General features: G+C 39.9%; 1 protein-coding gene across 2 annotated transcripts in view; it reads left to right on the forward strand.

The window, feature by feature from the left end:
- Window positions 1-15,845, forward strand: part of KATNIP (katanin interacting protein) — a 64,313-nt gene that overhangs the window by 6,832 nt on the left and 41,636 nt on the right. For both annotated transcript variants that reach the window (XM_061993555.1, XM_061993556.1), the window contains exons 4-11: window positions 444-523; window positions 4,119-4,250; window positions 6,401-6,662; window positions 8,343-8,492; window positions 10,512-10,675; window positions 11,204-11,313; window positions 11,760-11,874; window positions 12,282-12,488. In XM_061993555.1, coding sequence (XP_061849539.1) covers window positions 444-523; window positions 4,119-4,250; window positions 6,401-6,662; window positions 8,343-8,492; window positions 10,512-10,675; window positions 11,204-11,313; window positions 11,760-11,874; window positions 12,282-12,488 — 1,220 coding nt within the window. The remainder of the gene's footprint in view (window positions 1-443; window positions 524-4,118; window positions 4,251-6,400; window positions 6,663-8,342; window positions 8,493-10,511; window positions 10,676-11,203; window positions 11,314-11,759; window positions 11,875-12,281; window positions 12,489-15,845) is intronic.

Genomic DNA, 15,845 nt, shown 5'->3' on the forward strand with positions numbered 1-15,845 from the left:
GTTCTCCAGGACTGTCTCTGTCAGAGGCTGTCTTCGGTAGTATGGTTCTGGACTCAGTTGTCTTCCTGAGACAGCTTATTGTCTACTCAGCTTAGAACTAGAATGATGTGCATCTGAATTCTAGAACATGCTTCTGTACTTTCCTATCAATGAATGTGGGCTTCCCTTGCTGGTAAGCTAGTGTATCTTTAATTTGCTCTTTTCAGTACACATGATGATGACTGTCCTCAAAGAAGTTCAAAACTCCCGCTATGAATACACAACTAGCCAATAGCTGAAGTGAGGCGCCTTTTCAGTTATTCACACCATTCACATGTCAGAGACTTACTCTTCTGTCCTGATCTCTGGTAGGGGGGGGAAAGGCAATCTAAGGCATATGTTGTCAAATACCTTATTTCTGTTTTGTGTCTTCTAATTCCTGTCTCCATGTTCTGAATCTGCAGCCCAGCTGGAAGGGAGGGAGTTGCGAGAGCGCAGTGCACAGACCGCACCAAGCAAAATACAACGCAGAGGTTGGCTTCAGGTAAGAACCAGTTTGGAGGTACACATCTTTGTACTGATTCTTAGACTGTAAATAATTTTAGGGGCAAAGGATTGCTACTATTAGATAGGAGGAAGTTGGGACTCTTGTAGAATCTGAATCTTGGTTTGGTCTGGGTACTGATTGACAACATAAAATTATACCCTGCCCAGTTTTGTGTCTACTTTGAAGCCTAAAGAGGAAAATCTCATTGAAAGGGTCTAGTTTCAATGACATCCATCAGAGAAACTTTTGTAGCCTTGACATGATTGGCTCAATCTGTCCTTCAGCAGAATAGCTGTTGCTTGACATCTCTGACAGCGAGTGCAAGGGATAGAAAATCTCCTTTTAGAGATACATCCCTGCCTGTCACTGCTGCTCTCTGTCCTGCAGTAGTATTAAGTGACACACAAGTGTAATTTGCATAGCTTGAATTGTAATTTGTGACAGATTCTTGTGGATCAGAAGAGAGGAAAATGCACATAGATGATAAAAATACCCTGCCTATAAGAAATTTGGAGCCGTTAGCTACATAGTTATTGGTTCACTGGAGAAGTCTCAGCGGTCCTTTTTGCCTTTGGCCCAAAGAAATTTAGAGCCATTAGCTACATAGTTGTTGGTTCACTGGAGAAACCTCAAAGATCCTTTTTTTCTTTTGGTGTGTCAAGTAGTATGACTTAATTAACAGAACAAATGTGAATCCTCAACAACTGAGACATATCACTCAAGTAATTACCCTACTTTGTTAGCAATTGTGCTGGCTGAATGTTCAGTAGCTGGGGATCAGGGGTCTGTGTCCTGGTTTTGGCCCAGCTGGGAGCAAGAACCATAAGCAGCAGCTTGCTCACTCCTCCCCCTCCTGGAAGGAAAGGGAAGACAGAAGTTACTGAGGGCCTTTAGAAATCCTCTCCAAGGACAGAGAGGGCTCACTCACCACTTCTGGTCTGGGCAAAACAGACAGGACAGGTCAACCAAAAAAATACAAATTAATCTGCCACCAACCAAAAACATAGGAAATAGAAAACAACATAGAATGAGATCACAGATCCTTTCTTAAGTAGTGGTGGCAGAGATGCCAGATTGGCCCAGCTGGGCTAGAGATGAGTCCACCTCAGAGCCAGGGGAAGTTTCAAGAACTGCTTATGGGGGCAGCACTGCAGCCCCCTCCCCCTGTTACATACCAAACACAAGTGTCACTGGAGATCAAGTGTTTATGTCATGCAGGTTTTCTTTTCTTCCAGCAAATATTGCACATTCCAATTTTAAGGCTGCATTTCTTTATCACCTTTAGTGCTTAGTTGAATTTGTTTTCTCAGCTGCTATTTCTCTCAGTAGATCACTGCTTACATACTGGCCTGTCAGATCTTGTTTGCTAGATTTGCCAAATGTGTGGCTAGTCATAACCTGTGTCATTCTCATCACCAGAGCCAAATAAAGAACGAGGTATCTCTTCTCACTGGATTGGAAAGTTAGCCAAATATAGGTAGCTGTACTAAAAACTAGCTACTACTTGAGACTACCTTAGAATGATAACTTAAGTCTTTTATGCAATTGGATGGGAGAAGAGTAGAGTTATAGAACAGCTGGAATTATTCAGCTGAGGAAATGTGTGACCACTGAATAAGATGCAGGTTGTGCCAGACAACAGTTTGCTTTCCCGGTAATTTTCCCTGTGGATTTTAGCTAGAGGATCTAGCATTGAATGTTCCAAACTGTCACACTTAGGCTTTGCTAAGTTATGCCATGAGGAAGGAAGATAGGCTTACTGAAAGAATACGTTCTTGAAAGCCAGGTTCCCTTTGGATATTCTTTCTGGGATGTCTCTGCTCCTGGCATTTACAAAATGATCAAGGAGTGTATGAACACTAGAGAAGTGAGTTTAATATCAGACTTTTGTATAACATTACCTGTAATCAAATATTTCTCTTCCCATCATTCAATTATGTTACTTCTTTTGGAATATGTTGCACCAGGGTTCAAAAGTGAGTGGAAAAAATTACTTATGGATAACTTTATTCCTTGAGAGAGGGATATGCACTTCCTGCTTTCTCTTTTAGAGTACTGAAGTTCTGTCGTATGGAAAGATAAGTTTCTCAAATCTTCTACCCCTCTTTAGCTGTGCTTGAGTAACTGGCAGTGTGCATACTTTGATTGTATCCTAGTTGTGAGGTAAAAAATCAATTTGAATTACATTTATAAAGGCAAAGAAATCTTTGTGCTTGAATGCTTATGGCACAACATTTCTCCCTCATTATGTTTTACACAAAAGTAATACATCTTCAAAAAATTGCCATTACTTCAAGTAGTCATTTTCATACATAGATATTACAGATTCACAGAATTATTGTGGTTGAAAGGGAACTCTTGAGATAATTTAATCCAATCCCTGTGCTCAAGCAGGGTCAGCTAGAGCAGGTTTTACAGGGCCATGTCCAGTCAGGTTTTGAATGCAGATTGAGACACCACAACCTCTCCAGGAAGCCTGTTGCACCCTCACAGTAAGTTTTATTTACACTGTTCAGGTGATTTCATGTTTTGTTTTTAATTTGTGTTCATTGCTTCTTGTCCTGTCAATAAGCAGATACCTGTCAGGTATTTAAACACATCGATGGAGATCCCCCAGAACCTTCTCTTCCCTGAACTGAAGTCCCAGCACTCTCAGCATCTCCAGAAGAGCACCCTTGGCTTCTCAATCCTGTGTGCACTCTAGAAGTCTCCTAGATTGATTGTGCCCTGCTGTATTGTCTTTCTAGCAGATACTAGATTTGTGGAAGTTACCCATGAGGATGAGAGTCTTTGAACTCACAGGTTCTTTGACTTTTTTGAGGAAGGCCTCAATCTACTTCTTCCTGATCAGGAGTTGTATAGCAGATGCCCACTGTAATAGCACCTGTGGTGATCTGCCTGCTTGTCTTGACTCAGAAGCTCTTGACGGGCTCCTGACCAGCTCTTTGCAGAGCTCCCTACCTTCCAGCTCTCTTACATAAAGGATGACAATCCCTTCTCACCTTCTCAGCCTGTCTTTCTTACAGAGCCTGTGCCTGTATCCATCCATTGCAGCACTCCAGTCTTGTGAGCTATCCTACCGTATCTCTGTCATCCCAAGGAGGTCATGGCCCTGTAACTGACCACAAGCTTGTTAACTCCTCTGGCTTGTTCCTCATGTGTTTATTCTCCACTAGTGTAAATAAGTTCCCCAGAAGAGGCTTGAGAGCTTTCACCACAAGGTTGTTCCACCAGCACTTCTTTACATGCCTGTGCTTTAAGTGGTTCCACTTCAGCTATTTTGTTGATTGCTGTGTTCCTGCTCCTTTATTTTTTCACTTGCTGGGTGATGTGAGAGGGAGAACCCTCATGGGCACTCACACTATGTGGGTCTGACCCACTCTGGGGATAGCAGCATGTGAGGAGTTTGGCTAGGGCATTTAAACCATAGTGCAGGGCACCAAAGGTGAGCTGCGGAGAACAGAAACATTCTATGGAACATAGAAAAGCCTTGCTTGATCTAGATATTGTTATGTAAAATGTGATGATTATTCTTTTTGTACTGCTGATAGCACTAAAGATGTCTAATTCCTTTGAATGCTTCTTTTAACAGAAAACTGTGGAGATTAAAACAGAAAGGGGAGCTAAACTCTGCATTAAACCTCCTCTTGAGTACTCTGAGGATTTTGAACCTTATGAAAGCCTGAACCTGGAGACAAATGATGATGATCCTCATTACTCCCAGGTATAATTGGCAGCTGCCTTCTATTGTTCATGGTAGTATCAGCTGAAATGTGAATGGATCGAGGTATCAGTCTTGAGCAGAGCATGCAGACCCATTATATAGTGTTTCTTTCACTGTGTGATTTCATATTGGTTGAGATGTGACATAAAGAAGGAAAAAATGAAAAGAAAAAATATAACCACTGTGAAAATCTGACCTCAGCCAACAGGCTCTAATTTTCTAAGTCCTAATTTAAGGAGGTGAAATATTATCTCTGTTGGATAGAAGCAATATATTTCATGCGAGGAGACCCTTTCAGTTCTACTACATGATTGTCCACATGAATGTCACTTTTGCCTGTCAGGTTAGAGAAAGCTTAAACAACAACTGTTGATGGGTTTAGGTTAGGTTTTGAGTAATCATGCTAGAATTGTTGCATGTCATTGTTTTTACCTGACAGAAGTCAGAGTAACGTTTCAGAAATATTCCAATCAATACAATTGTTTTCCATCAAGGATTGTTATTGTAATTGATTGGTTTGACAGTTCAGCATTTCAATTGGTTAGTAATTACAGTTTCTTTTAGAACAAAGGTCCTGGCCTTAAGAAATGAATAAATGGACAAAAATTTATTAATGTTTTTCTACCTAGCCAATGAATGACATCAGTGAAGCTTTTCTGGCTAGTGGAGTATCATCTATATATGAAACTGTCATAGAATTGTAGATTGGTAGGGGTTGGAAGGGACCTTTAGAGATCATCCAGTCCAACCGCCCTGCTAAAGCAGGTCCCACCTAGGTCACGTCACACAAGAACTGTCTACAGAACTTAACCTCTGATATCAGATAAACTTCCCAAGCACACTTTCCTGGTTTGCATCTTTTTACCTTTCTCATATTGCTTTTAAGCTCATGAGTTTTTTGTGCTCTACAAAGCAGGAACTTGTTTATAGTGATGGATATTTATAATCACTCATGTGTAAGGTTAATAGTTGAAAATCCACTTTTCTTTGTATCCAAGATGGAAATACTTTTGATTTTCCTCAAGCTATAAAGTGGTTTCTTGAATGTCTTGTTACAATGCAGGTGTCATTAAATTTCAAACTAAAAGAGATCATGTACAATTCTCTGCCAAACAGCTAGAAATATTACTCTTGACTGTGATAAAGACATGCTCAATATCACACCTCAGGTTGCTTATAAACCCTCTTTTGAACCTAAGTTTGCCTGCTCTTTGTAATATGTTTCTGTCAGCATGGATTTCCTAGCAAGTGTAATCTGTAGTGGAAGAACAGCTTGAAGCTTTCATTGCAAACTGAATATACACTGTCACAGGTCATTTGTAGCTAAGATAGCTTCAGGTTTTCATTTTACTCATACAGTTTGCTTACCTATACTTATCTCAAAACTCTAATACCAACAAAGTAGGGGGGAATAAAAAGCATTTACGATATGTAAGGTCTTTTCCTTTTGCATTCATAAAAGCACAAGGCTCTCCAGCATCACCTATGCTGTTTGTGATGTGCTGAGAGAGGCAGGGCAGGTTTTTCCAAAGTAAATTCAAAATAGATTAATTTTTACATAAAATCCTGTTACAGCATGCCCACTTAGTAAGAAATCTGTACAAACTAGAAGCTTAGTCCATTTGATCACAACTCTTTTCTGATGTTTTTTGTAGTAGAAGTGTACAAGATGGGATTATTGTCATCTGTCCAGTTGCCTGTAGTGAAGGTGCTATTACATTAGCTTTGCAGTCTTGTGAAGGCATTTGAAAAGTCTGGATTGCACCTGGCCTTCAAACAGCAAACCAAAAGATATGGTAATCTGATTGTGTGAGGCTGGAAAAATATATGCCCTTGCGGTCTCCATTAGCTCCTGTTTGTAACTTATTCCTGAAAATTGGTTTTACACATAAAAACTCCTTTTCCCACAGAATTATTCTGCAAGGATTCTGATGAGAAGCAGCAAAGGAGTTGTAGGATGTTTTTTCTTTACAGGTCCTCATCAGAGGAGTGAAGACACAGCATAGGAGTGTGAATACTTTTAGCTGCGTTGTGCCTCTGAGTTCATGAGAAGATCTTCTGTTCTCCTAGGGGAGGAGCAGCCAGCCACATGAGTTTATGTGTGAATACATGTTTGAGCTTTTCTGACAAATCTGTTTGAATTGTACCAGGAATTGAGAAGAAGCCTGCAACTCAGTAGAGAAGAGAAAAGGATGGAAGACGACTCTCTTAGTAATGATTCTGACTCTGTGGAAGAGGATGTGTCCTCAGAGCCGTCTCCCACTGAGGAAACAATTGCAAGCTTTGGAGATCTTCAGCTCCATGGCAGTAGATCATTGCAGAAAGAAGCTTCTGAAGACCAGGATGCTGGGAGGTGCTCTGGCCTCGATTCTGGTGCTCTTACTGTGTTGGAGTTCAACCAGGATCAAAGCAGTAAGTGTCTGTGTAAGAAACACTACCAGAGTAGTATAATAATAACAATTCTTTGAGAGCTGGTGTTTTAATTTTCTGATTTGCAAGACTTGCATCTTCTCACTACTACATTAAGAAATTATTTGCAAAGACAGAGATGGAGCCCTGGTTAACACACTTGCATCACCAGCCTCAGCCCCTTGAACTAAGATTGTTGCAGATGGCCAGGGAGGTTTCTCAAGAGATTTTCATTTTTTTTAGGTATATTTTTGAACTGTTTTTGCAGTAATCCAGGCAGACAAATCTTTCCAGTCTCGTCTTCCTCCATTTTACATCCTAGGTGCTGGATACTTGTCATGACTCAATGATCTTAAAGGTCTTTTCCAATCATAATGATTCTGTGATTCATCATAGCATGTGCTGTGCATCCCTGATGAAAGACATACTAATTTGAGAAAGTAAATCTGACTACGAGCCACTTCTTCTTATTAGGTCTTCTTTGGAGATCTCAATGTCCAAACCCCAAACCAGTCACAGAATCACAGAATGTTAAGGGCTGGAAGGGACCTTGAAAGCTCACCCAGTGCAACCCCCCTGCCAGAGCAGCACCACCTAGAGCAGGGCACACAGGAACCCATTCAGCTGGGTTGGGATGTCTCCAGAGAAGGAGACTCCACAGCCCATCAGGGCAGCCCCTGCCAGTGCTCCTTCACCTCAACAGAGAACAAGTTTGTCCTTGTGTTGCTTTGGAACCTTGTTTGTTCCAGCTTGTCCCTGTTGCCCCTTGTCCTATCGTTGGCCATCACTGAGCACAGCCTGGTTCCAGCCTCCTCACACCCACCCTTGATGGATTTGTAACCATGAATGAGGTCACCCCTCAGTCTTCTCCACCAGGTCTGAAAGTTGTTGGGCTTGTTAAAGGTAGCAAGTTCAAGCAGAAACCAGACCTTAACCTATAATCAGTATTTCTCAAAATTCCCTCCCCTCTCCTTTTGGGTAAATTCACTGGGTTTGTTTTGTTTTGTTTTTCCTTTTCCTTATCCACACTGAAGTACTTCACTTGATGGAACAATCTTTGAACAAACAGTAAAGGAGTGTTCCTGTCATTACAGTGATGAGTGGTATGTGAATGGGGAGAGCTGGCAGAAGAGAGAGCAAGAAGGGATGGAGCAGCAGCAAAAACAAGATCTTTGAGATAGTACAAGATTTTTTTTTTCCAGAGAGACGTTTCAAAGTTGTGATGCAATCAGTGGAGGCATTAATGATTTACAAATAAGAAAGTGAAGAAGTACACTTGTGAACTACACTAGGCAACCCTCTTCCTCTGTGAAACTTGGAAATAAGATAACAGTTTGTATTTGAAGAATTTATTTGGGTGTGACTGTGTTAGCAAGTGGCTCAAGACTTCTTTTTTCTTTCCTTTTCTTGACAGTAGTGCAGGTAAATGTCTTGTGGAGATGGCACCTCATAATGACAGCTTTTATTTTGCTTCACTAAGTCAGTGCAAGCCATGCATATGCACTTCTGCATCAGAAGCACAGGAGCAATGAAAGGGAGGGAGAATTAAGTTTATCACTTTAACTACGCCGGCATAATTAAAGTGGCCAAATTTCAGCAGTTAAGATCCACTAAGATGTCCCTGGATGGCTGCTTCTAAATATCTCTGAAGCCGATTAGTTCTTTTCTCTTGTTATCTTGCAGAAGCGAAGCCAATACGAGTTCTCTCAGCAAAAAGGAAAGATAATGCAGAAATGTACATTCCTGTCAGACCAGCCGTGGCAAAAACCGGAATCACCCGGCCACTCTCTGCTGAGTTCTTGCACCAGGAAACACATGAAAGAATTCTTTCTAGTAAGAAATAAGAATATATAATGTTAATAAGGAGAGTTTTCATGCTTTTTTGTTCCCCTCTGGCTCAGATGTAATTTCAGCACACGTCTTTTATTAGGTGAATTTAGGTGATTCTTAGCTGTTGTCTTTTTTTTTTATTGGGAGTGGGAGTTTTCTGTTGTCGTTATTGCCAAGTATTTTAACTTAATTAACTCGATTAAAATTGTGAGGAAGTCCAGAAACTGTATACTTTAACCTTCTGCTACATCTTTACTACCCTCCTTCTCTTTTTGCTTCCACAGCATAAGAGTTTTTCCTTTTCCTTTCAGTCCTTGTGCTTGTTCTGTGTTTCCCACTTTCCTCCTGGAGATCTGTTCCCTATGGTGTTCACAGAAGTGTGTCTTCTCAAAACCAGCAACTGGCCCTTTGGTGGAAGATTTTAAAACAGTGCATTTATGGCGATAAAAACATAGTTTTCCACAGCACAAGTAGCAATGTTGCTGCTTGGGACATTTCTTGAATTATACCTTGAACACTGCAGATCAGTCTCCAGTGCTGGGTAGATGTGTTGGTATATACCATATACCATGCTGGAAGATGTTTTTCCTGGACTGGAGAACACCATTTTGAAGGCACTGCTGCTTATTCTAGAAATCTGCTGCTAAGGTATGGTCTTTACCTAGGCTAAAAAACCCCAAACCCTAAATCTAGATGGCTGCAGTACTTATTTCAGCACAGTCCTTAACTGAACAAGTCTGAAAAACTGAAGTTTTGAAAGATCTGAGATAGGTTTCTGACTTAACCATAGTCTGTGGTTAAGACAGCAAAGTCTAGATGTATCCCAATAAAGCAGTAAAGCTAACAGTTTTGAAAGCCAAAATATTAGTTTCTTAATTGGCAGAAAACCAATTTGAGGAAAAGAATTCATTATGGCTTCAGAATACATCCTTTCTGTAGCTCCTGAGACCCTCACCCACCATCTGCCTGAGCAGATGCTTGCTTTGACTGCTTTCCAGAGATGTGTGTAGCATTTTCTCAGGTTATAAGAATGCTTTTTAGAACTGTTTGTGTCCAACTATCACTTTAAATCCTTAAATGAATTTCATCTTGGGGAATGGTGTAGTACAGAAAAATAGAAACGACTTTATCCTGTCCCTGTGTTGCAGAGATGACTAATGCTTGTTGAAAGTTTTTGAGTGTAGATGACATAGGGTTTAAAGAGTGTGAATGCTTGCAAATCTCTTTTAACTTCCTGTCTTTTGAAGGTAGGCTCCATATTACTAGCATCCACTATCATTTTCGTCTCGTGTTTAGTAAACCTCACTGCAGCATTGTGAGCATGCTTGCATATCGTCCTGTTCTTCCATATTTTCACTTGATCTGTATAACTTCAGTCTCTTTTCTTCCCTTGACTTTTGAAGTCCTTGACTATAGCGACTGTGCTTCTCTTTTGAATATCTGAGTCCAATCTCAGATCCTCTATTGTTAAATTTTATTTCCTTTATTTTAAACCTCTTTATAGGCTGTGACATTTCTCTGTGATGTTTGGGAGGACTGGGATGTGTATGGGCATTTTGATGACTACTTAAATGATAAGGTCATTTATTTTGCCTTGCAAATAGCAACTCCTGAGTCCTTTTGTTTTGCTGGAAGACTGGGGATTCCTCCAAAATAGCTAAACACCCCAGTTGCATTGAAAAATACTGGTGTGCTGAAATTATTGGTACTCAACTAACTGTTACAAAGCATTTCTGTTAAATACCAGACCAAATCAAGTACAGAAAAAAATCTTAAAAGCATTTCTTGTTTGTCAGTTTTCTTCCTCTTATGACACTGGTTCAGCTGGTGTCTAAAGTAGTTGTAACCTGGGATCTTAAAAGAAGAACAAATTGGAGCCATTCAGCCTTGCTTGGGATGATTACAGATTCCTAGCGAAGCCCTACATCACTAACTGAATCAGATGTTCAAATGTGTGCTGTTGTAGTGTTCCATCCTTGTACCTCTGGCCAAATGAATATTCCTTCCTTCTTTTGGTGGCAGGACCATTGACTCGACAAGAGAGACCGTTTTCAGCGGCTCGAAAGAGTGTGTGTGAGAAGGATCCTGATCAATCTGTTTCGGCTGTGGTTAAAGCAATGCAAATTGAAAATGAAGCCTTGCAGGGAGATCTGCAAAGGCAGACAGCTTCTGCAAGCCCTCAAAAGGTATGGCAAAATACAGAAGAGGACTGTTCAATCAAGTAGCAAAACCCCCATGAATTACAATCTCTTGTACATTAAGATTGTGTATGAATGAATGGTGATGGCTCATTCAAGTGTAATTGAATTTGTATTATTCTTCCATAGGGTGGTTTTCTTTAATCTTCTTCTTCAGGATAGCATTTCACAGCTTTTTCTTGATTTCAGGGATCACTGAGCAACTGATAGACCAGTCACATGATATGTCTATACAGTCAAATGCACAGCTGCAGACCTGGTTGAGTCATTTTCATTCTGGAAGCTTCTTAAACAAGATAATATGTGATTTTCATGCCAATAAATCCTACCTTCCTGCTGGACTTGTTAGTATGGACACTCTTTCCTGCTAATACATGCATGCTTTTGGAGCAGAGCTATCATGTCCACTGCTGGCTTTTAGACACAAACTCTTATTTATTCCAGAGATGCAGATTGGTACTGATTGGTATGTGGAGAACAATGTGAATGAAACTTTTTCATCTTTTTCTTACTTAGAATAAATATTCTATTTCATCTGTTTCTGCTATGGCTGAACCTTCAGAAAAAAGCTGGACAAGGACTGCAGTCACAAAAGCTGTTGAGAGTAGTTGTCCTTTTGAAAGCAGGTATGTTTCCTTTAGGCTAGCTGTGGTTTTCTGAGAGATATTTTTCAGTATACCACCAGGTATAGTGTTATACCACTACACCTGATAATCTTTAGATATCTGAGATATCATGCAAGTAGTAACAAATTAGGGAGAAGATCTTGGGCTACTCTGTGTGGATGAGGGAGCTGTCAACATCTCCCTCTGTTTCTTTTTGTATTACTTATGTATTACTTTGTCAAACTGCCTCAGAACCAGCTGAGAAATGGAGCCCAGTCGTTTAACCAAACTGTGTATCTAAGGTGGGATGTTGCAACAGCTGCTACTCAGCACGGGGGTACTGGGGATTCTTTCATGGAGTGTATGTGTTTATCCTATTATCTCTTCACCTTTGCCCCAACAAAACTCTTTCTTAATAATACAAGAATTGTGAAGCAGTAACACATAAAGGAATGTTTTTATTTCAGACAACAGAAGAAATCTCTGAAAGCCCTTCTGGAGCCTGAGAGCCATTCTGCCTGTGATAATGATACATTCCTGTCTGATGACAAATCTGAAGTAGATTCCAGGTTGAGAGACAAGGTTTGTGTATTTATGCACCAAAACTGATGCTTCCCAGTATTACTGAAATAAAAGTACATTGAATGATCTGTATTACACCAATTCCACCCAGTGTCAACTAATAAACCTATTTCAAAGTAAGGGAAGAGAATTTATCACCATTCCTGTGTTCATCAGAATGACAGTGGAATCAGCCAAAGAACAGAGAGCTGATTTCTCCTTAGGCTTTGCAAAGAAGGTGACTTATTTAGATTTATTATTTGATGTGGAGCAGAATTGGTGAAACCCAGAATGGTTGAATGTCATCCAGATAGCCTTGAGTCTGCAAGCTTTTTGCTTCTGACTCGTCAGTATTGTAGTTTAATGTCTTTATTGTGTTCCACATTGTTTTGTCACTAGTTTTGATACCGTATTTCATTTTGCTCTAGGTGACGACGAGTGTGGAAGTACATGATGCCATTTATGTGACCATGGAACTCCTTTCTAACTGGGGAAATCCAGTAAATGTGGGCCTGAGCCAGGTGGAATTCTTTGATTTACACAATGAAAAGATATTTGTGTCTCCTCATGATGTGGACATTCGAAATGCCGACAACCCAGGGGATTTGTGCTGCTTGGTCAATAACAACTTCAACGTAAGACAGCTTAGTCCTGGATGTGCACATTTCTCATTATAATATTTCTTTAACATTCTATCACTATATTTTTTGTGTTTAGAAATATGATTGCTTTTTGAACTTGACTTGCATAACAATTATCTGATAATTTAATGCCTGTTATTAAAAAATCCAACTCTCCTGCCCAAGCTGTTGGTATTCAGTTGGAATTTTGATTTAGAACAGAATCTGAATAATTTCACAGAATCATAGAATGGTAGGGGTTGGAAGGGACCTTTAGAGATCATCTAGTCCAACCACCCTGCAGAAGCAGGTTCACCTAGATCAGGTCACACAGGAACATGTCCAGGTGGGTCCATATATACTTATAAATATTAATGAGATCCTCCCTCAGTCTCCTTTTCTATAGACTAAACAGCCCCAGGTCCTGCAGCCTTTCCTCATAAGGAAGAGGCCCCAGTCCCATGATCATCTCGGTGGCCCTGCTAATTTGCCTGACTTCACTGAGTAACTTTGAATCTGCCTCCTTATAGATTAACTCTGTGGTATTTCTTGTATGAAAAAGACAAGTTCAGTTTTTAAAGTATTGTCCTGTAATGATAGTATCTATAGGGAGACCACAAAACTTTAAGGAGGGGGAATTTCCCATTTTTACAGGATATCTGCTGATAAACTGAAGTAGTTCTTGTGATCTGAAGGTATAGAATCTTCACTGATAACTTCTTCCAGATGTTTAATATGAATTTAAGTAAACTTAAGAAGGAAACATGTTCTTTTTTTCTGCTCTCATCTTGTTACCCTTTTGCCATGGAAGAATAACAGTGCAGAGGTTGGTAGTTTTGAACAAGAAAGAAGTGTGGCATGGTAAAAGTACTTCATGGCTCTTCTGGGGCATGAGGAGACACAAGATGCTTATACACAATGGATGAAAAACAGTAACTAGTATGAAATTCTGCTGTTACTGAAGACATCAGCAAATGTCTACAGCCCTTCATACAGCTATAAGTTCATTTCTGCTGCACATTCACTGTGCGTTCTTTGTCACCATTGGTCTTCAGAGCTTGACATTCTAGTAAAAATGTAGTATGATCTTAGTAGATGAGGATACTAAACAACACAGCTATTAAAATCTGTAAATTCTGGCTTATTTCATGATAGTGATATTTTTGTGCTTGCAGGATGAATGTAAATAGAAAGAGAGAAAATACTCAGTATTTTGAAATTAGTTGGAGCTCAGTATGGATTATTATTTCCAAACAAATATTTTTACTTGAAATGACTTTCTTACCATTGTCTGAAACTTGGATGTCATCAATATCCCTTCTCCTTTATAGGCCACATGCCCTGGCAGGTGAGAGTCAGTAGTAGTGACTCTCAGACTATCTAGATAGTTATAAATTACATAGTAATATATTCATTAAGTCATTATAAACCTGTTATTCTCAACATTTCTCCTATCTATATCTCTCCCATTATTCTTAAGTAATGAGGTTTTGTATTTTACTGATTAATGTAGTCCTTTGATTTGTGACACACTAATGTCTTCTCTTGAAGCTGGAAGGGTGTTACATCAGAGAATATGCAATCTTGACAGGGAATATGGTCTTAGAATGTGGATATGTGAAAACTGAACTGATTCCTTCAGAAATGGAAGCAGCATTTCCAGTTTCTGTACATTTCAGGACATACAGGAAAGCTTTAGGGTGCAATAGAAAAACCTGACATTAATAAATCTCCAAGCAACTGATTTTCAACAGAAACTCAACATAAAATCTTACTTTGTGGAAAAGTCCCTTTACCAGGGTTAAAACACTCCCATCTTTGGTCATGTAGGTGCATCTATTAGGTATGCCTTTGAGAAGAGACATCCTTTTATTGAAGATCAGGGATTGTATTTATTTTTAGTTTATTTATTACCCTTGCAGACTTTTAAGAACACTTGAATTGTCTCCTGCCTTGTACTTTGTGATATGCTGTAAAAGACAAAAATACCTGGCAGGACATCAGGTGCTCTCAACTAAGGAAGTAGTGCCTGACATAATGCTTAATAAGACAGATTAGGCATTTCACTGAAACCATTTCCCATAAACCTTTTGATTCTTATATGCATATATAGGTCTTTGAAACCTCAGAATAACAAGGATAGGTAACTGTAATACTGGAATTATCTGACAGAGGTATTTCTTCACAATGGTGAACCCTCAGACCCGCCTCATTCCCCTTCACAGTGCTTGAGCCTTCCTTTACTCTGCATCAGGTATACCTTCAGTGCCCACACAGGCAGCATCTGAGGCCAGTCTCTCACAAAATCTAAGACCAAAGGTTTCCTCTCTCACTCCTTAACCTTGATCTGGTTCAAATCTAATTTCTGCTGCTGAGGTATCAGGTTCACCTTGATGGCTCAAAGAACTTTCAAACAAGAGTTTTCAGTGCTAGTTGCAAAGACTGTAACTCCAGACTCTAGTTCATTGTATGGAGGGAAAGACATCACTGTCACTCTTAGTGATAAAGTGTGAGAGTCCTCCCCAGTCTTATGAGTTTTGGTGTGGACTCATCAAGGTATCTTCAGTTTCTGGTGTCAGATCTTTGACGTGCTGACAGAGGCTGTAACACCACTGAGTCTGTGTAGCCTTGCTAACTAAGCAGTTACTTCCACTGATAAACCAAATGAGCTCTACAGCTGCCTCTCACTTGAGACACAATACTCAGCATGCTTCTGATCTACCTTCTATTGTGTGCAACTTCACAGAAATACTAGTGAGAAACATAAACAGGACTCTCCAGAGTCCATTTTGTTGCAGTGGCCGGTGTCCTGTGGGGGCTAATCCTTCATTTCTTTCTCTTTTTATATAGAAAGAATTAAACTTGTCTGTCACTCTTATGGCTGTTTATGCCCAAAACTGACACTGAAAGCAACAACAGTCTCCCAAAGTATTTTGAGAGGCCTCTAGGGCAGAGATGTTGTGAACCATTGGAGACTGGAATACAAAGACGACCAGTCTGAGAAGTGGATCTAGTAATGATATGTTTGAATAGACTGGCAGAGCTAGTAGTAATACTCACTCTGTGTCCCTGTGTGACTATAGGTACTGTGTATCCTTGAACATAGAGAGGGAGCTAGGTTTATCTGCTAATGTCAGGTCACTGAATTTACTTTGTGCCCTAGTTCATCTCTGTTTTGGGGTAACATATGGCATGAAGTATATTGCTATTCAACATTTTCATTCAGAAATTCTTTAGTATTTGTTTCTGAGCTTCCACACCTCCATTTCCTTGATTTCTGAAGCTGTAGAGGTAGCAGGTTTGAACAGTGTCCAGAATTAGGCATTCTTTGGTACTTTAACAATGTCTTGATTGTCAGTTGTCTGTAAAATT

Source organism: Colius striatus, chromosome 3 (assembly GCF_028858725.1).
Source record: "Colius striatus isolate bColStr4 chromosome 3, bColStr4.1.hap1, whole genome shotgun sequence".
Classification (NCBI taxonomy): domain Eukaryota; kingdom Metazoa; phylum Chordata; class Aves; order Coliiformes; family Coliidae; genus Colius; species Colius striatus.